Below are 24021 nucleotides of genomic sequence, written 5' to 3' on the forward strand. Positions count from 1 at the left end.
CGAGTTCCTCCGAATGCCGTTCAGCCTGAAGAATGCTGCACAGATGTTCCAGTGGCTAATGGATGTGGTGGGACGTGACCTGGACTTTGCATTCCATCTATTGGGACGACATCCTTATAGCCAACAGTAGTCGTCAGGAGCATCTGTCCCACCTGCGCCAGCTCTACTCCCGCCTGAGTGATTTCGACCTCACGATCAACCCGGCCAAATGCCAGTTCGGTCTCGATACCATCGACTTCCTGGGCCACAGGATTACCAAAGATGGGGCAACACCTCTGCCCGCCAAGGTAGATGCGATCCGCTACTTTGCCCGGCCCAACACGGTCAAAGGCCTACAGGAGTTTGTTGGTATGGTGAACTTCTACCACCATTCCTCCCCTCAGCAGCCCGTATCATGCGCCTTTTGTACACCCTGATGTCGGGTAAAGGCAAGAATATTACTTGGGACAAGGAGGCCGCGGCCGCTTTCATTAAAGCCAAGGAAGCCTTGGCAGATGCTGCGATGCTGGTGCACCCCAGAATGGACGTTCCAACCGCCTTCACGGTGGACGCATCCAACACAGCCGTCGTTGGGGTGCTGGAGCAGCTCATCAAGGGGCGCTGCGCTGGCAACCCCTGGCGTTCTTCAGCAAGCACCTACGACCACCCAAACTCAAGTACAGTGCTTTCGACCGGGAACTGTTGGCACTGTATCTGGCAATCCGGCATTTCAGGTACTTCTTAGAAGGCAGGCCGTTCACCATGTTCACGACCACAAACCATTGACCTTCGCATTCACGAAGGTGTCCGATCCCTGGTTGGCTCGTCAGCAGCGACATCTGTCCTATATCTCCGAGTACACGATGGACATCCAACATGTCTTGGGAAAGGACAACATCGTGGTGGACGCACTCTCCAGACCAGCTGTCCAGGCCCTGTCCCTGGGGGTGGACTGTGCAGCACTGGCGGAGGCGCAGCAGGCAGATGACGAGATGCCCAGCTACAGGACCCCAATTTCGGGTTTGCAGCTGCAAGACTTTCTCATAGGCCCAGGCGAGAGGACCATCCTGTGCGATGTGGCTACCGGCCAACCTCGCCCCATCGTCCCGGCAGCCTGGAGGCAGCGAGTTTTCGACTCCATACACGGTTTGGCACACCCATCTATCAGGACAACCATCTGGCTGGTCTCCAGCAAGTTCGCGTGACACGGACTTCACAAACAGGTCAGTGAATGGGCCAGAACGTGCGCACAGTGCCAAACAGCCAAGGTGCAGTGGCACACTAAAGCCCCACCGCAGCAGTTCGAACCACCCACCCACCGGAGGTTCGACCACATTCATTGTGGGCCCCCTACCAGTGTCCCGAGGAGTGTGGTACCTCCTAACTATGGTAGACCGGTTCATGAGGAAGCCAGAGGTGGTCCGCTCACCGACACATCTGCCAATTCCTGCGCCCGAGCACTGATTGCAACCTGGGTAGCACGTTTCGGGGTACTGGCCCACATTACCTCCGACAGAGGCGCCCAGTTCACCTCCGGCCTATGGTCGGCTGTGGCCAGCCTGTTGGGAACACAGCTACACCACACTACTGCCTACCACCCACAGTCGAATGGACTAGTGGAACGCTTCCACCGTCACTTGAAGTCGGCTCTCATGGCCCGCCTGAGAGGACCTAACTGGATGGATGAGCTTCCCTGGGTCCTGCTTGGAATTCGCACAGCACCCAAAGAGGATCTGCACACCTCGTCGGCCGAGTTGGTGTACGGCGCGCCCTTGGCCTTCCCGGAAGAGTTCATACCAGCCCCAAGGGGGTAAGAGGAAGAACCCGCAGCAGTCCTGGACAGACTACACGAAAGGCTCGGCAACCTGGCCCCCGTTCCGAATTCACAGCACGGAAGGACCCCGACCCATGTACCCAAAGACCTGCAGAACTGTAAGTTTGTGTTTGTACAAAGGGGCCGACACCGGGCACCACTACAGCGGCCGTACGAAGGGCCATTCAAGGTGATCAACAACGGGTCCACATACGTTCTGGACATTGGGGGGAGAGAGGAGGTTTTCACGGTGGACCGACTCAAACTAGCCCATGTGGACTTGGCACAGCCGGTCGAGGTTCAGGCACTGCGGCACAGAAGCAGACCTCCCAAACAAAGGCTGATCCAGACCGTGGACATTGGGGGGTGTATTGCCGGTTCTGGTGGGGGGGGGGGGGGTAATGTGGCGACCCACTTTCTGTGCAGGCGAACCGGCTCACAAATTGCCAGCGCGTGGGGGGAGACTTTGGTAATGCACCTCTGACGTCATTTCCAACCATGGAGGGCGGGTGCTAGGGATTAAATGCCAGCGCCTCAAAGTTTGAATAAACTAGTCTCGAAACGGCTTACCGACTGTGTGTCGTCTCTAGCTCTGTATATAGTACATCGCTACAGCCCACTTTATACGTGTGTTTACCTCAAGAAAGACTACCATGACCGTGAAGCCCTGTAAGGGCAGTTGTGTACGTGCCGATTTTATTTTCTCTAAATCAATTTTAGCTCGCTGTCTTCCAGATTTTGATAAGTGAAACTACACCATACATACAATATTTCTACTTTATATAGCTGTGTCTTTATCATATAATTCCTGCTTTTACTATATGTTTGTGTAATTTTAGGTTTTATGTGCTATTTGGTATTATTTAGTAGGTTATTTTTTGGGTCTGGGAATGCTCAAAAATTTCTCCGATATAATTTAATGGTAATTGCTTCTTTGCTTTATGATATTTTGGCTTACAAATAGTTTCACAGGCACGCTCTACCTTCGGATAGTGGGGAAAACCTGTAAACAAATACCAGATATAACCTTGAGATACATTTTCTTGTGAGCATACTGAAATCTAATAACCATAATAGAATCAATGAAAGCCCACACCAAAATGGCATACAACTAGTGTGCAAAAAACAACAAACTGTGCAAATACAAAAAAGAATAAACAAATAAAGTGACTGGTGGGTCTATTTGAAACTAGGTTGGATTGTGTTTGACAAGAGAAACAATAAGAGGCTTCACACAAATATTACTTATCAATAGCAAAAAACGATGACAAAGTTTTAAATTTCACATTTATTCTAGCGGCTTAAGAAGAATGGAAAGATTCAATAAAGTAATTCCAGCACCAAAAACACAAATAATTGAAGGCATGACTGTTGATCTTGAGAAAGCATCTGGGAAAGCTTAAGAAAACTAATCTAAGCATTGCAGACCTGTTGGACATTTAGGTGCTCAAACAAGATTGATGCAATGTAAGTTTTTTAAAAAGTTAATATCTTTTTGTAAATCAGTCATTTACTGCATACCAGTAAATTAGAGCAATGAATAAGCAGGGCAAGTTGCAAGATAGAGACATTAGAACTTTAAACGAGATTAAGTTTTCGGAAGCAAGATAACAGTGAAACCAGGGGAGTATTTAAATAGTTGAATCTACAGTGGGATGTTGCAAAAACACAAATACACACTCTGAGATCAGGTATAGATGAAGAAGTTAGAAAAAGAGCATCTAAGAAAAAAGGTGAATTTTAAATCTTACCATTAAAATATGAACTCAAAATGACAATAGAAAAAGTACAATTAAATGCCATATGCAACCATATTTTCAGAGGCATAAACTCAATAGACTCAAATTACAGATACAAGCCCTTCAGCACAATGAATCCATGTCAACCACTGTGCCTAACCAACTAGTCCCAATTTCCTGCATTCAGCCTTCTAAACCCACTCCTGTGTACCTATCCAGAAATTGTATTCTTGTATCTGTTTCACCGACTTTCTATGGCAGTTCATTCCACATACTCACTAGCCTCTGCATAGAAGTCCAGCCGCTCAGGTGTTTTTTTTATATTTTCCCATCTCACCCCAAATTTATGCTCCCTACTTTTGGACTCACCTGCCCTAGGGAAAAGACTGTCACCATCCACCTTATCAATGCCCTTCATAATTTTATACATTCTTTTCCCTACATTCCAAGGAATAAAACCAAGTCAAGTTAGTGGCCAAACACTAAGACCCTCTCATCCTCTCAATATCCTTGTATATCTTTTTGCACTCTTTCCACAAATGCAACCTCACCAATGACTTATACAACAACATTATGTCTCAACTGCTATGCTCAATACATCTGAAGGACTGGTGCCCTGTCACACTCACTTCAATAACAAGCAAATACTTCGAGAGGCTGGTCAAGGACTACACCTGCAGCACGCTACCACCCACCTCCTACAATTCACCTACCAACACAAGCGATCGACAGATGATGCAATAGCCACAGCTACACACCGTCCTTACACATCTGGAGAAGAAGGATGCTTATATGAGAATGCTGTTCTTGAACTACAGTTCAATATTCAACACCATAATTCCATCCAGGCTCGCCAAGAAGCTCAGAGACCTCAGCCTTCACACTGCCTTGTGTAGCTGGAACCTGGACTTGCTGTCAGATCACTGGCAGGTGGTAAGAGTGAGCTCCCTCACCTCCGACCCTCAACACAGATGCCCTTCAGAGTTGTGTACTAAGCCCCTTCCTGTACTCTCTATATACCCTTGACTGTGTCACCACCCATGGCTCCAATCTGCTAATTAAATTTGCTGACAACAGTACACTGATAGGTCTAATCTAAATAATAATGAGGCAGCCTGCAGAGAAGTCATCACCCTGACACAGCGGTGTCAAGAAAACAACCTCTCCCTCAATGTCACAAAAACAAAGGAGCTGGTTGTGGACTACGGGAGGAATGGAGACAGACTGGCCCCTATCTCTCTCTCTCTCTCTCTCTCTCTCTCAATGGATCTGGGGTTGATGGGGTGAACAGCTTTAAGTCCCTCGGCATAAATATCACTAAGAATCTCACATGGTCTGTACATACCACTGTGCGGTGAAAAATGCACAACAGCGCCCCTTTCACCTCAGATGGCTGAAGAAGTTTGGTATGGGCCCCCAAATCCTAAGGACTTTCTATAGTTCTAACAACTGAGGGCATCTTAACTGGATGCATCACTGCCTGGTATGGGAACTGCACTCCCCTTAATCACAGGACTCTGCAGAGAGTGGTGCGGACAGCCCAGCACATCTATACAGGTAGTCCCCAAGTTATGAACGTCCGACTTAAGGACAACTCGTACTTACGAACCAAGGAAGGAGAACACCGTCCGCCATTTTAAATCAGATCCCGACGCCATCTGCCATTTTAAGTCGTTGCCGTTGACACTGTGTTGAGTGTTTAACTTTGTATTTGGCTTAAGATTTTCTTAGTAAGATTCCCCCTGACCACCCCCCCCCCCCACCATTTCCGGTCAGCTGGTGGTGCAGTGAGATCAGTGCTGGGCTGGAGAACAGAGGTTTCCGAGTTCGATCCAGTGATAGACTGCTCCTGTACAGGTTGATGTCGATCCTGTGACTCCCGTACCATCCGTGCCGGGTTGATATCGAGCTCGCAACTCAACCTCAAAAAAAAACACTGCCACCCCCAGTTAAAATTCCCACGTGTAATATTATGGATGATCAAATACCCAAACCCAGCACAGCCCCCACTTGTCCCATTCAGCCTGTCTCAGTGTGGTGGTCATTAGGATCCAGCGGATCTTGGGAGCCGGCGGAGGTTGGGACCCGACGCCCGCAGTGTTTCTGTTCCGTTGACGGTATGCGGTGGTCCTTGACCCGGCCAACCTCGGGAGCCGGCGGAGGTCGGGACCCGACGCCCACAGTGTTTCTATTCCGTTGATGGTGTGCGGTGGTCCTTAAGACCCGGCCGATCTTGGGAGCCGGCAGAGGTCGGGACCCAACGCCCGCAGTGTTTCTGTTCCGTTGATGGGAAGCGATCGCAATTGAAAATAAAGTGGAAATAATAAAGTGTTTGGAAAGAGGTGAAACGCCATAGATCATTAGAAAAGCATTAGGTTACAGTCAGTCAGCGATCGGAACAATTTTAAAGTGAGAATAATGGAGTATGTGAAAAGCCCTGTCCTGATGAAAGCTACAATTATTACTAAGCAACGCAGTGGTTAATTATTGGAATACATACGTTTCTTAAGTGTTTTGTATGCATAGAAAGGTAAAATATATACTAAGACAAACATTTGATTAACTGACGCTAAATAATACCAGATGTATATGTTCCGACTTACCTACAAATCCAACTTAAATACGGACTCAGGAACGGAACTCATATGTAAACCGGGGACCGCCTGTAGATGTGAATTACTCACTGTTCAGGATGTTTGCAAAGACAGATATGTAAAAAAAGGCCCTGAAGGATCATTGGGGACCTGAGTCACCCCCTAACCACAAACTGTTCCAGCTGCTACCATTTGGGAAATGGTACCATAGCATAATAGCCAGCACCAACAGGCTCCGGGACATCTTCTTCCAACAGGCCAACAGACTGCTTAATTCATGCTGACACAACTGTATTTCTATGTTATTTTGACTACCCTACTGCAAATGCTATTTCTTATAAATTACTATAAATTGCACATTTAGATGGAGGTATAACATAAATAATTTTACTCCTCATGTACATGAAGGATGTAGTAATAAAGTAATTTCAGTTCAAGGTCTGACTCAAGCAGGCCTGATTGTTAAATGCATTCTTCACAACTCTGACACCACTTTCAATAACTATGCACTTCCTCTCCTAGTTCCCTCTATTCCATTACACCCCTGAGCACCCTACCAATCACAGTATAAGTCCTACACGGGTTTGACTTTTCAAAGTACATCACCTCACACTTACCTGTATGGAAATCTATTTGCCACTATTTGGCTGACTTCCCTAAATGATAAAGATCCCTCCGTAACCTCAGTAATCCACAACAACTTTCTTCATTATCAATACCTCTTAATTTTGGGTCTCCTGAAAACTTACTGATAAGCCTTCTAAATTCTCATCCAAAGCATTTATACATATAATGAATTATCATTTATACATGTAATGAATGGTGACCACCATTACACTAGTCACCAACCTCCATTCTGAGAAACAACCATTAAGCAAGACCCTTTGCGTCCTATTTCTGAGCTAATTTTGGATCCACCTAACAAGCTCTCCATGGATTTAGAGTTTCCAGACCAGTCTATCATGGAGGATCTTGAAGACCCTGTTAAAGTCCAAAGGGAAAACATCCACTGCTACCCTCATCTACTCTTTTGGTTACCTCTTCTTGAAAATAACAAAATTTCATCAAACATAATTTCCCACGAACGAAGGCATGCTGATACTCCCTAGTCGGACTGTCTATCTAAATGCTGGTAGATCTTTCAAACCTTTAAATGATTATCTGAGAATGAAATAAGGAAAACTTAACTACAATAAATAGATTTTCATCTTAAACACGTGACAATTTTTCATAACTTTTCAACTCTAAAGATTCTATTTTACAAATCTAATGGCAAGGCAGGATGGTGAGGTGAAGATACATTTCTACCAAAGGAGATGTAAGGCACTCCTTCCCTCCACTAGCCTTCAGGTCATCCTTGGGCAGGGTGTAGCTCCTGATAGTGACCATTACCAGCACCATGCGTGCCCCCCCCACCCAACACCACACAATCAACACTGCCCTCCAGTGTTGGATCAATGGAATTACAGGCTATTCTCCCAGAACCATCAATTTGTGGTAATGTTGCTCAGGGTCTTGGACTAACAATGTGTTTTCTTTCATGTGTTCTTTTTTTTCCTTTCTCATTATTTTGAATGTGAGGGTATGCTTTTGCATCTTGGCGCCAGAGGAACACTGTCTTGTTCAGCTGACTCCATACTCCTTGTATGGTTTGAAAGACCATTAAACTTGATCTGACTTTTTGATTTGATTTGATTAATGGCTGGGGTCACCTTTTTTGTAAATACACTGCCCTGAAGGCAGCATTGGCAAAGAACAATCATGGTCATGAAAAGACATGATAGCCCACATCATACAACATGGCACATAACGAATGAACAAATGGCAATGTTGTTAATTATAAATATAATGAGAATGGCAGTTTATCAGAACCTAAGCAATGTTACCTCAAGGTTAAACATAAAACTGGATGCACTCCAGTTAAAAGAATGTAAGTTTTATTTTTAAAAAAGGTCTTTGGATCAGGTGACATATATGCCCATGCAAAATGGGTCAAAACTACTGACCACCATGGCAAGAACTTATTGAGACTTCTATGTGTCCGACATTGTCTTCGTACAAGGCATCATGTCTAATCTAAAGATGCAAAACAATGGCATAATATTTGATGGGTATAATGGGTGAAGGTGTTTTGGAAGAGGGAAACAAGGCATATTTACAGCTGAAAATGGCTTTGAAATTTGGCAAAGCCCTAGTTGCTTAGCCTAACCAGCTATCAATTATAACAAGGTGCCAAAGAACATTTAAAACAACTAAAATTTAGATGCTGAAAAATATCAAAACATTCTAAACAAACTCAAGTGAAATATTAATCATTTATTACTGTAGCATGCTATAAGGTTTCACTGCTAATGTAATGGCTTTTCTGTAATGTTCCACTGCTGAGGTGATGGTTTCTCTGTAGCAGCAATGTTTGGGTTATGACTAGAGATAGCAGGGCATACTTGTCAATGAGTAGGATGTTGTTCTTTCTTGTGTGTCTGGGAGCCAGGAATTTGCAGTTCTTTACCAGAGAGAGATGAGGAGAGAAGACGCGAATGGAGAGAGAGGACTTGGAGCAAGGGTCTGAAGGTCAGGGACGATCAGAGGAGGTTAATGGTAGACGAACAGCCTTTATCAGTGAGCTCCAATCTTGTGCGATAGATTGTTTCATGAGAATGGGCCCTTCCTCTTTTTTGTTTTCTTTACTAACCATATAGTCAAATTAAGAATTATAAAGCTCAATCATTTGATCACATATTGTGTACTGTTTGTTATTTCATGGTACTGATTTGTAACAGGGGACACATTGCGCAGCATCCACCAAAAAGAGATTTCTTAAGTTTGGCCGGGCCAGGGTCTATCATCCTCTATATTAAGCCGCTAGCCGAAGTGAGAGTAACATTACTTAAGTCTCGCACAACTATTTTTCTCAGTTGAAAAGCACAGAATTGCTATTCCTTTGCCAGGTATTACTTGGAACAGGCACAGTCAACACATTCGCCAACTGTGCGCAGTTCACTCCAAGGCACCTAGTGTCAGAATATCACTGGGAAAACACTGAAGAGTGGCCTCAAGTTTAGGACCTGTTGCATTTTTGCGACAAGACCTGAACTTGTTATTACTGAAATAAAGAAATGCATACAATTCAAAGAAATGACATCATCTCCCAGAAATTTCAGTTTCACTATTTGTACTGTGGAAGGGTTGGAGGAAGGAGTGGAAGAGAGTATTGATAGCCTCATTTGACAAGTTAATATTAATATAATGCCAAAGCAACCTTCCTGCTGCCAAATTACTAACTATGCCAAATGGGCGCCTTTGCAGGATCACATGCTGCTCAGAGCACTAAACCAAAAATTCCTCGTCAATACAGAAGAACAATTATAAAACACATTTCCTAAGCACCAGACTCTATTTGAATGCTACACTTTCAAATGCTTGATCTACATTATGTGCCCATTTTTATTTTAAATATTTAGATAAATATTCTATATGAATACTTGGACAATTTGACTATTTTATCAGAAAACACAATATATTTCAATTTAATCCTGTAGATAGGACTGAAAATGGCAAATTTTAATTTAGATTATGTAAAAATAAATGCTTATTTACTTAAATGCAGGAACTCAAATGCCCTATAGATGGTGATACACCACTGTGGTATAAACAACATGATACACACGGCATCTATTTATTGGGTTTGCTAAAAAAAACATTTCTGTCATTATTAACTGGAACTTATCAACAAGGAACACAAGCAGACACCTGAATTTGAATTAAGCTTAAAAGGAAATGATTTTTGTATTTCAATTTGCTGAAATAATAAATGCAATTTAAAGTTTAATTTAAATACATTTTGTAATAATTTTTCTTATCCTATTATTTGTTATTTATACAATTTCACCTTGGTTTGCATCATCTGCAAATGGGCCTAATTCTCCTAATTATTCACACTGTAGTCCCCGACTTAACTCAAGGGCCATCAAAACTTATTAAACATCAATGACATTTTAATTGGATAAATTATTGATGAGGCATGCAAATTATGTGCATCTTTAGCATCACGAAGGCTTCATTCAAATAGGTGAATGCAATTCTGATGTAAAGTAAATAATGTATAAATTGATCAACAAAAGGCCAAAAAAAAACTAGACTTACTTTGCTCTCGAGATCAATCAGGCTGACAGCTTTCTCATCCACCTGAAGTAGCATGTCCTGTGTCCAGACCTTGCCTTTTGCATCAAGCAGTTTTAGTTTTCTTATACCATCATCTACTGTTATCATGGCATCCTTTCGATCAACAATAAATGTTGCCAAGTGCTGTTTTCAATACAAAAATTACCATTTTAAGCAGTAGAAAATAATTCATAATTTCAATTGCTGAATATATGAAAACAATACTATAAATGTCTTTCTTATGTCTGTATGAAACCTCATTTGAATCCTTTAAATGCCCCTCTGCAACCAAATGCAAATTTATCTGTTAGGGAATCATTATTTGTATACTAACAATCAAGGGCAGTATGATTTTCATGAAGGAAAAAATATACTATGCACCTTATTTTTGGTAAAGTTTAAACAATTTAAATCATAAACAATGAAGCACATGTGTATCACAAAATATCAAATTTAAGTACTGGTCTATTTCAATTAAATTGAACACCGATAAAGTTTTAGCAGACAAGTTTGAAACTAATCCAGTTTTAGGAAACCTAACAGAAGTTAGAAAAAATTCTAATTACCTCGACACAATACTGCGAAGTCTCTGACATTGCAACAGTTGATTTTGCATAGTTCTTCCTTTGTTCTGTAGAATTCCAAAAAGACAATGATTTATTCAATTCAACTTGTTCTCAGGATATTTAATTAATTCTTCCTTTCACATAAACATCCCTCGAACAAAATCCAAGCAAACATCTATAAAAGCAAATATTTAAAAGCTGATTTGTTAAAGCTGCTCCAATTAAAAATAAACTTAAAATTATTATCAAGGGTGCAACTGAACAGTACACTTTAACAATCTCTATGCAGAGATGTCAAGGCTTCAATGCCGACATATCTTTACAATTCATATCAGATGTTAACGTGTGCAGCTTATCAACATTAAATAATTTGTGGTACAGAAGAGATTTTGAATTGGATAAGGAAACAAAACAGATTAAATTGGAACAGACAGCAGAGATTTAACTCTATCGGTCCAAATAAACTGAGCATTTAACACAATGTTCAATATGTGACTGATGTAATACTGCCCATTTTGCATTCCCACAGATTCAATTTCATACCTTATCATTTTTCCCTGAAAATGAACAATTCCGTGAAATCAGTTACCAAAATTGAGCATGGGCAGCATTTCTGCCTTAATTGCAAGTTGCAAAGTGAAAAGCAAATAGCCAGTTCTATTCATCACTGTCAATCTAGTTTTGGATCAAACAAATGGCTTATTTGCAAATTAAAATTTAATGCCTCTGTATTTTGAACTAGTTGAGAAGACACTGCTAAGGATTTCTGTTTGTAAGGAAATGGACTAGTCAGCCCTCGTGCAATTACGTTGTTACTTGTTATTAGAGCAATAAACGAATGCAAAAATCAAGTTAAAGCAGCACAAGACTTGCAATGCCCATTAAAAACATGCATCTGGATGCATCATCGGTGTCAATGCTGCAGGCTCATCAACATGTGGCAGAGGGTAGATGACCTGGGTATTTTCAGAGGTGGTGAAGCACAAGTTACAAAAGGTGGCAGTAACAACTTTGAAGTTAGCATACTCATTGCCTGTCAAAACCGTATGTAACTTAAGTAGTACTGCACAAATGCATGTTTGTATTTTTTAAATCATAAAATAAAGTTGCCTCTGACAGTCACAAAATGGCATTCACTTTAAGTTAGAACCAGCTCAGTGCTGAGAAAAAAACTGTATGAGATGGTGAATTATAGGCTGTGTAAATGGAAATTAATCCTTTGTTAGCTCACATCCATGCTATTCAATAAATTTATCATCAAACCATTGCAAGCACTGAACATTTTTCCCAAATGCATTACTGAAAGAAAACTATGACTATAACAAGAATAGACCACCCTTCAGGCATTTGATCATTAGACTCTTTGTAACATTGGCCACAATTTCAAACCACTTCTACAGGCCAATAATAGGAATGTAAAACTTTAATTGTACTTTTTAAATGAAACTTCCAGGTAGATCATATACATTAGTAAATTCCTGATAGCCTACAGGGAGAATGAAAAGTTTCCTTTTGTTTTGTATTCAAGCAGTGACTCATGCCACAATAAAAATCCACTACTTTAGTTAGATTAGGGTTTATGCCCAAAACGTTGACTGTACTCGTTTCCTAGATGCTGCCTGGCCTGCTGAGTTCCTCCAGTGTTGTGTTTGTGTTGCTCAACTAGAAATCCACATGCAAAGAGCAAGCAGGGAGTTACTGACATGAATTGGTAGAGCCTCAAGTTTTAATTTAACTTGTATGTGCTGGATTTGACTTGTCAATTTTAGTCTCTTCCCCAACAACTTTCTATGTTTTCATCACAGACCAATCATGCTGTAGGGAAACCCTAAGTCACTGCACTGTGCATGCCTGCACATTCCAACACATTCCAGATATCTGCACTCAAGCATTCCTACTCAGAAGCATAAGATGTACAGAAAACAATGCAAGAACAGCTGATCTCTCATTATATCAGGGACCTACACCAAGTCTTGGAGGCTTTGAATCAATGAACCTAGTAATTGGATGCACTTCTCTCAGATTTACCTCAAAGCTGGTGAATCTTCTGAACATGAAAACATGAGTGGTTTGGTGAGAATTTTAATTGACAAGACAAACGTAATAAAGGAACCAATGCATAGTAGCAGTGCAGAGTGAACCAGCCCTATGCAATTGCAAATTTTATATACATTTTCAACATAGTGTTAGAACATACAGTATCAGAAAATGTGGGTTCTCTGCCCTAGCTCAGGGGTACCAGTGACCAGTTAACAGATTTCCTCAACTAGGACTGGTCAACTCACAGCCAGCAAGTCCATAGAGAACCACCAGCTGGCTGGCTACAAAAGAGCACAACTTCCATGTCCAAGCACTGCAGTGCAGAGTCAACAAGAGGTTAGACAGCAGTAAAACTGACCTCCCTCCTTGCTGCTGGACTTCACATTAAACACAAACTGCCACAAGCTCATGATCCATCAACTTTATACCAGGGGCACATTGTTCATAACTCTTCTTCAGTGGGGTTGCTAACCTTGACTAAGAAGATGAGAGCAGCGAAGTGATCTATTTCCCCCACCCCCTTTTTATTTTGCTTAATTTTAATATTTTAACAAACACAATGAAAAATTGGTAAGTAAGTTCTTCAACTATTTATATCTTTTTCTACTGCTTTTACATACATAACTCAGTCAGAAGGCCATTCTGGACAGTACAGGGATTAGGTTCCCAGCAACCATCCAGAAGACTAATCACCACACATAAACAACGACTTTTGGTTCAGCTCAACCATTTGTGCAAATACAGAAGCCAATTGTTGGGAAGGTAGTCGAACATGCAGTAGCTTGGTATCAGTAGGTTCATTGGGTATCCTAATCAAAACACAGTGGGTAATCCCAATTCAGAAATATTGACTGTTCTTTCCTCTCCATAGATGTTGCCTGACCTGCTGAGTTAATTCAATGCTTTGTTTATGCGGCTTTGGATTTCCAGTATCTGTAGAAAATTGTTTCCGAAATACGAACTCTGTTTCTCATTCCAGCTGCTGCTTGTCCAGCTAGCTGTTTATAGCACTTCTTGTTTATTTACAATTTTTAGCAACTACAGTTATTTTAATTTTCATTTATTGTAAATGGAGATTATGAAGCATAACATTTCAGTCAAATCTCCTAAAATCTTGTACCTTAAATAATTCAATTACTCATTTCGCCAGGAGCCAGCAGCCACTCTGACTAGCAAATCAGCAGTAACCATCAGTAAAGCAGCCAAAGTTAATTTAAAAATAATGGTTAGATTTTTCAACCATAAACGCACAGAAAATGACTCAGTAGAAGAGATGGAAAGTACAATGAAACAGCAAGTTAGTAAGGAAATGGGAAATTTTAGAGCAGCCAACTTTACAAATATGCATTTTAAAACCAAAAATACAAATGCTTTTGGAAGTGTCATTTTAAAATAATCTATTTAATACATGGCATAAAAAGTATTTAAAAATTACTTCTGAGAATTACAGTATGCCAAAGGGCTTGTTCATATTGTAATCTGGAAAAAGAAACTTAAATTTCAAACACTGTAAATAAGCTTTCCCTAGACTGCTCAAAAACAAGCAAAATACTTTCATCTTATGATTCCACCTACCATCCCATACCAGCTTGTGAATCAAATCTTGATATAGTTAATTCAGCTGAAGATAGTGAATCCTTTTATGAGGAGTACTGCAAATCCTATCCTCTATTTTACCGAAGTCCTGTCACTTCAGGGCATGCCGACCACCTGCAACAGGCTAATTTGGTTGTCACCAAGAACTTGCACTTACAGCACAGTTCAAAACATTTGCAGCTTTCCAGAGAATCATGCTTTTCACAAGGCTCAAATGCATGGTCAAAAGTTTAAGCAGCAAGAGTCACAGAGAACTGACATTTACACAAAGCCTTTCACATCCACAAGCTATCCATTAGTAATTTGCAACCAGTTCAAATGTGACAGTGTTGAGTAAGTTAACACAGGACAGGAAATTGGGCTTGTTAGCATCTACAGCATCGAGATCTAATACAGCGTTCACAATTCATGCTCAGATATACAGCACATTACATCAGATGGCATATAGGTGAGTGATATACTTTAGTGGGGCAGTAAGAAATGTGCAGAGCTGATCAAACAGCTGTGCAAGAAGAGAAGAAGAATCTCAAGAAGCCACACATGCCCAGCCTGAGAAGTCTTTTTTTGAACCACAGGGAAGATATGAAACATTTATTTGCATCTATAGTGAGCAGGGAGGAAAGGGAAGGGGATGGTACAACTGATAACAAGCACAGCACAATATTATAAAACCATTGGTAGGGTCCAGAAAAGAGACTAGGAAAATTATACAGTCTGAACTTTAGAGATAATATGTTCTAGGAACTGAACTCGGGAGCAAAAACAAGATAAATTAATGATGCTAGAATCACTGAGAATTCCAAGTCACTCCATGCAGAGGATCAGAGAGGAAAGGGGTTAAGATTTTGCTATTATGATTAGATGCGAACAGAAAACCAGGACCTTGCATGATAGACTCATGAAATATGACAAGTAGTTGGGAGACATATGGACTATCAATTAATAGCGCCTGTTCAGGACAAGTAGTAGGTCTGGCCAGCTGGAAAGATTTCTTTTAGAATCAAGTGTTATCCATCACTCAGCCCAGTGCCCATCAAGACCACTTTGTCTATCCAATCATACAAAATAAACTCATGGATAGCAAATAACCTGCACTCAACTGATCAGGCCTCCTGGAGGATGAAAGTGAAAATATGAAGAGATGCTCAATTGATTGGTAATTTCCCAAGCATTAATTCCATGAAGAATAATCATAGCATCAGCCAGTGATTAAACAGAGATACCCAACTTTTTTTTATGCCATGGACAACTACCATTAAGCAGGGGGTCCATGGACCCCAGTTTGGGAACCCATAGCAGATGAAACTGCTGTTCATAGGGAACTGATGGCAAGTACCTAATGGGCCTATTGGAAGGATACCAAGGCATGCACAGAGGGAAGCTGCAGGTTTTTATAGAATAAATTTGAACATGGCACAATGGTTATAAGAAAAAGAGGAACTCTGAAGTTCTTACCCCTTCCAAATATTCACAAGATGTGAGGTGAAGAGAGAGGAGGTAAAAGGAGACCAGAGTAAAAGCAAGCAAGGAGGGGTAAAAAATATTTTTTTTTTTAAAAAGTGGAAATGCAGGTATAGGTTCGGTGAAAGCCAAACTGCACACATGAATGGGCATAAAAAACTTGTACATAAATAATAATTCATGTAAGCAATAAAACAATGTCAACCTACAAATAAATTTCCACCATTAATTTGTTCATTTCAATTGAATGTATTCATTGATGAAAGTGGATGAAAATTAAAATTTCACAAGTAAAAGGGTGGATTGAGCAATTTCAGCCACACCAGATTTGAAGTTGTAATAACAGCTCTTTTACATAGTAAATTTGATTTCTTTACCTTATAAGGATATACACAATGCTTCCACAAAATCCAACTAGGAATAACACTGCTGCCTTCAAGAATGAAGAAAAAAAACATGAAATCTTACGAAACTCACTATTTTTAGGAACATGAGAAAATGTTCAGCAGCCGGTATCAACCTGCCAGATAGTTTTTTTACTGTTACACTACATCCTAGAGGGATTTATTTTTCAGCTGAGTCTCATCTGATTGAACAAAAGTGGACAAGATTAGTAACCTTCCAAAAATAGTATGCTGCTTGAAAGTCTCTGCAAGTTTGTTTTTGATTTTAACAATTCCCATCAAAGTAAATCAAATGCATTTCTAAACTGCAGCAACGAAAATATACTTCAGTAACCACAGGAAAACTGTTAAGTTCTGAAATTAAAGCAATTTAACTTCTAATACAAGAGGACATTTAAAAAAAAACAAAAATCCAAACTGCTTTTAACCCAATGGGCTTAGTGTACAATGCACTTAACAAAATTGTTAGTTCAGCAGGTGAACAGGCTAATATTTTCCAACAATGATACCGAATCAATTTCAAAGTGATTAATTTTAACCTGCAGATTTCCAATAGAAAGCTAATGCACACTGCTTTTTGTTTTTAAATTTTGTTACTGAACAAGCCTGTTAAGCATACTGTAATCAGTTCCTTCAGGGTCTCAAAATATAATTGAATATTTTTGGTTTTTGCATAGCGCAGTACAAAAATAAAACACTCAGATATAACACAAACCAGCCTGGGTTTGTTTCTACCTTTCTTTTTATGTTTTGAAGAATGTAAAAAGTATTGTCCATCAGCTCCTAAAACAAATAAAGGAAGCAAAATACTGAATTTACCAGAACACAATGCTTATATAGCTAATACATGCACATCAATAATAACATAAGAAAAAATGTCCATTAAAGAGATATTATAGAAGTAATTGCAGAAATTACAAAAAAATGTCTTTTATATAAAATATATTAAATAGAATCGCAAAGTATAACTTTCATCCCTGCAAATGAGATATTGCATTCTAAAGCATGCCATTAAAATTAAAAAGACATTTATTTGGGTGATAATATGCAAAATCGTTGGTCTATGATCAAACTGCAATGCCCTTAAATTCCAAGACCAAAAAATACTTTAACTCATTAGATCACTGCATTCCATGATGACAGATCTTTCAATTCTTTTGGAAACATATCAATTTTACCATTATAATCAAGGGAAAGCAGAGAATTATGTATTACATCATGCTGCACTTAAGACTATAAACAGCTTCAGATATGATTCAAGATTCTTGCAGTTCCTATTTATTGCATAATGCTCAGGACGATCCTTAGTATTACAAAAATAAATTGTGTGTCAGAAACTAGTCAGAATACTTAATGCAATTCCCTTTTCTCAGTTCCTTTGACTCCACCGTATCCCAGGATCAGGCTTTCTTTTCTAGGACTTCAGAGATGCCCTCCTCATTTAAAGGACAGGGTTTCCCTTCCTCTATCATTGATACTGCTCTCAGCCACATCCCATTTCCCAGACATTGCATTCACCTCATCTTGCAACCCACTTAACAGGTTTAGAGTTCCTTTAATCTTTACCTGCGACCCACGAGCCTCCACGTCCAACATGTCATTCTCCGCAACGGCTACCATTTCCAAAGGGATCGTACCACTAAGCACATCTTTAGCTCCCCCCACTTTCTGCAGGGAACGCTCCCTCTGTAATCCCCTTGTCTATCAGTCCCTCCCCACTAATTTCCCTCCTGTCACTTATCCTTGCAAGTGTGCCAAAGTGCTACACCAGCCCATTCACCTCCTCCTTCACCTCCATTCAAGGCCCCAAACAGTGTTTTCCAGGTGAGGCAACATTTCACCTGAGAATCTGCTGGGGTTACTTATTACATGCGGTCTGGTCTCCGCTACATTGGTGAGATCTGTCGTAAATTGAGAGACTGCTTTGTCGAGCATCTCTGCTCCATCTACCAAAAGTGGAGCTTCCCGATAGCCCAACATTACAATTACAATTCCCATTCCGACATGTTAGTCCATGGCTTCCCCCTTTGCCATACGGAGTACACCTTATATTCCATCTGGGTAGTCTCCAACTTGATGGCATGAATATTGCTGTCTCTTTCTGGTTTAAAAGAAATCCCTCACATTCCCCTCTCCTATTCCCCACTATGGCCTTTTACCTCTTCTCACCTGCCTACAATTCCTCCTGGTGCCCCTCCTCCTTTCCTTTCTACTATGGTCCACTCTCTCTTCCTATCAGATTCCTTCATACCCAGCCCTTTACCTTTCCCAATCACCTGGCTTCACACATCAGCTTCTAGATATCTTTCTACTCCCAGCATTTCTGGATTTCCAGCATCTACAGAATTTCTTTATTTTTAGAATACTTAATGATATTTATCTCCCAAAGATCATCTAAGCTGCAATGCAGTCTACACTGACTAATCATCTTGAGCCATCTTCCTGGTGACTATTTGATAGCGTATTCATATTAAATGTGCTCCTCTAACAATCCAAAGGCATGCATATAGAAGTTTGATCAATTCATTATAAAATTGCATTATTAAATATTTTGAAATTGTGGTAATTGAGTTTTACCCATAATACATTACTGCTGAACAGCTTAATAGAGTAACCAGCTTACTAATACATACATGGGTCATAACATTTCCCATGTATTCAAACTGCCAATACATACAGCTGGTCTAAACTTCTAGCAGACTAAGAAAGACTGAGGTCTTGTGCTTTATTTCAGATGCATTGCATAGGCTATTAAACATTAATTAAATTGAAGTTCATTCCTGGAAAAAAAAGACAAAATTTCCATAACTATTCTAAAACTAAAGCAGAAATGCTTACTCTTGGCCAAACACTGAAGAAACTGGCGGTGTGATGAAATGATTTACTAATCATTTTTAAAATTTTTCCCGAATAATTCCATGCTCTCCAACAAAATTGAGTCTTCATATAGCAATGACAACTAATAGATTTTATGAAAAATTATGGACTTGAAAATCATACAGTTTAAAAAAGGTTTAATTTAATAATATGCTATCACAAAATTGACAAAGGATAGTTAACTTCTTTTAACTGACAGCAGATGAGAACTTCTTAGGCTATTGAACAACCGTTATATCCCTAACTGAAGATCAACAAAGGACTGAGACATACTGAGCCATATCTGCTATTACAACTTCCTCTCAGCTACTATAGCTTAGTTGCATTGCTAGATCCCATGTTACCTAGAACTTTTGCAGTACCCTCACCTCAAACTCACTAACTGAAATTCAGTAGATCAGTACCAGCTAGTAGCACTTTTCAAACAAAACTGCAAAATTCAACCCTGAGAATAATGAGAGAAATTCCAGCAGAACATTCAATTCAAAAAACTTACTGTCCAAGTTTTAAATCAATCTCATGAATTAACATCATAAGCCTAATGAAACAGAATACCCCTCTGACTTAGTGATCAAAGTAACAGAAAATACAGTATATTAGACATACTATATAACTGAACACCTTGGTTCCATCAATATCCCAAACCCCTCTAACTCTAAGTCACGGGGGACCATGAACCCGTTTGTTAATGGCAGTGGTTTATTGTATATAAAAGATTGGGAACCCCTGGTTCTGCACGAGACAACGACAAAAGACTAAAGTAAGTATGGAACTCACTATGAATACTATCAATAGAACCTGCAGCAAAACATGAAATTTGCAAATAAAACTTAGTTTGTGAACAAGTTTGTAAAACAAAGATTACCTGATTTTTTTCTACATAGTTATTAACAGATCACTATGTTCACCAAATTTTTTCCTCACAGTTCAACTATCCAATGACCTCTTGACTTTGTCTCTAATATTGTTTACTTACCTTTCAAGTAAACAAGTTTGAAACATATTTCTCCTTAATAACAAAATATAGGAAGAAATTTACTTTAAGTTATAACATTAATTACCAATTTTTATCAATGTACCATAGAAAGCATTTTATATGATGGATAATGGCTTGATATGGCAAGTGCTCTGCAAGTGACCACAAAAAAAACCTGCAAGAGCATTGTGGACACAGCTCAGCACATCACAGAAACTATCCGCTCCTCCATGGACTTTGATTATGCTGGCTGCTTTGCTGAGGCAGCAATAGGTAAAGACAAAGTCCCACCCTCCCTTCTTTTCCCTTCTTCAGAAGATTCAAAACTGTGAATGCACATATCACCAGCTTCAAGAACAGTTGCTGTGCTTCCTCTGTCATCATTGCACTTTATTCTGCATTCGGTTATTATTTTATCTTGCTTCAATGCACTACATACTGATTTGATCTGCATGAACGGTATGCAAGGACAAGCCTTTCACTGTATTTCAGTCTAAATCCATTCATATGATTCCTTCAATGTAGAAGACGTAATAACAATAAGTTGTATATTAATTAATGGACTTTTATTTCCAACTTTTCCACTAATTTCATGGTTCCTTCCCATTTGTCCAAAGTAAGTATTGCCTGGTTAATCATAATTCCACTGGTTACTGCCCATCAGTTACCTGTGAGCCACCACAGCAGTGGCATACTTCCAACCACAAAAAGTCCAAGCCAATACTGTATTAACAGCATAGTGACACAACTAATAAAGCCACTGCCTCTCAGTGACAGAAACCCAGGTTCAATTCTGATCTTAGGTGCTGTCCATGAGGAATTTGTTTGCTCTCCCTGTGATCGTATGGCATCCCAAAGGATATATGGTTTAGTAGATCAATTAGCCACTGTAAACTGCCACCAATGTGCAGGTAGAATCCTCTCAGAGCTGGTGCAAATGTAAGAAGAATAAAACTTGGGATTAGCATACAATGAGTTTGTATAAGTGGTTGATTGCCAGCACAGACTCAATATGCCACAAGACCTGTTTCTGTACTGTATCACTCTCTGACTTAACAATACACACCTACATCTCCAGTACTGGTCCCTAGATCAACAAGCTTGGAAACAATGTCAACTAGAGTGTGCCACCTTACAACCCTAACCCAAGCAATGAAATGAGACCTTCCAGACCTGTTGAGGAGTTGGTTTCTTACTGTCTAGATTATCTTTACTGCAGCAGGCCCTATTACACAAAAATTAGCATTTTCCATGTGATTAAAAACCAGTATCCCAGACAATGACTTGTCTATTATTTGTAACTACCTTTGTAATGCTTTGTAATCAAAAAACATTTATAACACTAAGGAAACCAGAAGCAAGACTTAGTATTCCTTAAACAACTAGTTTGATTGCAAAATGTAAACTTGTATTGTTTGCTAAAAATGTCAAACTTTAGAAAAAAAAATCAGTGATTTGTTATGTAATTGTTTCCTGTTACATACGATACTTGAACAGCCTCTTCCCTCCTATGCAGATAAACAGCCTCCATTACCTTAGCTAAGATTAGCTACAGCCTTCAACATTCAAAATAGGCACATCTGCATTAATGCTTGCTCTTCATTATGAGGAGTAGGCAGTATAACAGAAATTTGATGTGCAACTTAGTGGAAGAATTCAGGATGCTTCCATCAATTAACAAAGGATGATTGAAAAATCTGCAATGACATCATTTTTACACAGATTAAAGTCCTGGTACAGGTTATGTATTCCATGGACAACAAATCAAATAGACATGGACAACTGCAGATCCCATTGTAAAACCAATCAGGAATACACAAGTTAAATTCTTAATTTTTAAGACCTATGAGTACAAGCTCCATTCAAACAGTGCCTAAATATAAAATGCAAGGCACTCTACAGTTGATTATGTTAAGGATTGGATGTGGGAGAGGGAAAGAGAGTTGTAAACAGCTATTTTAAATTTCCAAAATAATTAATCAGCCTACAGTGATTTGTGTGATAACCTTTATAATTAATACCTGCAGCTAATAGTAAGTAGTTACCTTACTGCAAGGTAATTATTCAGGATAAAAAGAGAATTGCATAAATGGTGAGGACTTCACTCAGGCAGAACATATCACTGTGAAAGCTTGTTTTGATATATAGAGTATTAAAATCACTGACTGCTAATACAATTGAACTCTGCATCTAACATATAAATGAACATCTTTGAAAAATAGAAGTGATCAGAGTGTTAATTTTGGTACTTACCTCAATAATTCTTGGATATGAAAATCCTAAGAATTTATAAACTACGATGATGCCTTTTATTCATAATCACAAAATACCTTTCTAAATTTGTAAAGAACAGAAATAAATATGTAAGTCTGTGCTGCCTGTCACTAATGAAGAGGCAGAAGTGTGGAACGAATAAAATTCACAAATCTAAAAATATAATTTTATATCAGTCTCTTTGTCATGATTGCATTCTTTTCTGGACCTCAAAGCATTTCTACTTGAGACAGCAGTGTACCCTAGTGGTCTGTTCCAGGGTCATATTTTTCTTTTTTAAATAACAATGTGAAAACTTGGGTTTGGGTCACCTGTTGGTGACATTATGCTTGGAGATATAGTTAACAGCAAGGAAGATTGTAACAGATGCCAGAGAATATAGGTCAGCTGTCTGAATAGATAAACATGTGGTACATGATATTTAGAGAGATATGAAATGGTACATTTTGGCAAAAACAGCACAGACAAAACAGACTAAAGGATGCAAGTTACAGAACAAGTGTACATGTATGCAAACTCTTGAGAGATAGGAAGCATATGGAATCCTTAGTTTTGTAAAGTGATGCAAAGTGTCAAAAAAAACTGGAGGTCTATTGCAAACACGAAGAAATCTGCAGATGCTGGAAATTCAAGCAACACACTCAAAATGCTGGTGGAATACAGCAGGCCAGGCAGCATCCATAGGAAGAGGCACTGTCGATGTTTTGGCCCAAAACATCAACAGTGCCTCTTCCTATAGATGCTGCCTGGCCTGCTGTGTTCCACCAGCATTTTCTGAAGGTCTATTGAACTGGTTAGCTCCAGGTAGCAAAGCATTCAGCTCTACTCAACATGCATTAGAAAGAAATGTGAAGAACTGAGGGTTTACCAGAATAGTGTCAGGGATCAGGATTTTTAACCAAAAGGTTTGACGTGAAAAAAAAAATGAGCTGCTTGTTCTTAGAGAAAACATTAAGAAATTCAATAGAGATTAAGAAAGTTATGACAGGTTTGAAAAAGAGAAAAGGAAAGAAGCCATGAGCAACAACAGATGGGTCAAGGAATAGGAGACACATTTAAAGTGATGGGGATAAGATATAACAGACATGTTTCTCATATTTCCTTACAACGTAGACTATTTGGGCAATCGAGTCACTATCAACTCTCAGACTATTCCCAACAGTCGCTTTCCACTTCCCATTTCCTTGGAACTTATTCCATCTCACATGCTTATCACTTCTCACTGATTCTCCTGCCATTTCCATAAACTTAATCATAATTTAGTATCTAATTAACTTTCCACGTGAAGGAAGTTTTGTTTTTGTTTTACATATATTCACAGAAGGTTTAGATTACTGAACTCTCAGCCTGTTAGGGTGGTGGAAACAATCTAAAAGGACTTCCAAAAAGGAATTGCTTTGCTAATCTGAGGAAAAATTGCAGCCTACTGAAAAGGTTAGGGAATGGAACTTGTTTGCTTAACCAAGGGCAGGCACGGATTCAATGACCTGAATTGCTTCTATGTAACCGTCATGACAATTCCATGTTCTTTCACTCTTCTC

The 24021-nt window shown here is 39.6% G+C and overlaps 1 protein-coding gene across 6 annotated transcripts in view; it reads right to left on the bottom strand.

The window, feature by feature from the left end:
- The window catches only part of eps8a (epidermal growth factor receptor pathway substrate 8a), a 260490-nt gene that overhangs the window by 60562 nt on the left and 175907 nt on the right, over positions 1-24021 (bottom strand). For 5 of the 6 annotated variants that reach the window (XM_059987604.1, XM_059987600.1, XM_059987602.1 and 2 more), the window contains 2 exons: positions 10853-10917; positions 10269-10430 (listed from right to left, as the gene is read on the bottom strand). In XM_059987604.1, coding sequence (XP_059843587.1) covers positions 10269-10430; positions 10853-10917 — 227 coding nt within the window. Of the gene's footprint in view, positions 1-10268; positions 10431-10852; positions 10918-14467; positions 14487-24021 lie in introns of those variants that run through there. The other variant, XM_059987603.1, reaches the window with a different exon arrangement.

The sequence above is a fragment of the Hypanus sabinus genome, chromosome 13, assembly GCF_030144855.1.
Source record: "Hypanus sabinus isolate sHypSab1 chromosome 13, sHypSab1.hap1, whole genome shotgun sequence".
NCBI classification, from domain to species: Eukaryota; Metazoa; Chordata; class Chondrichthyes; order Myliobatiformes; family Dasyatidae; genus Hypanus; species Hypanus sabinus.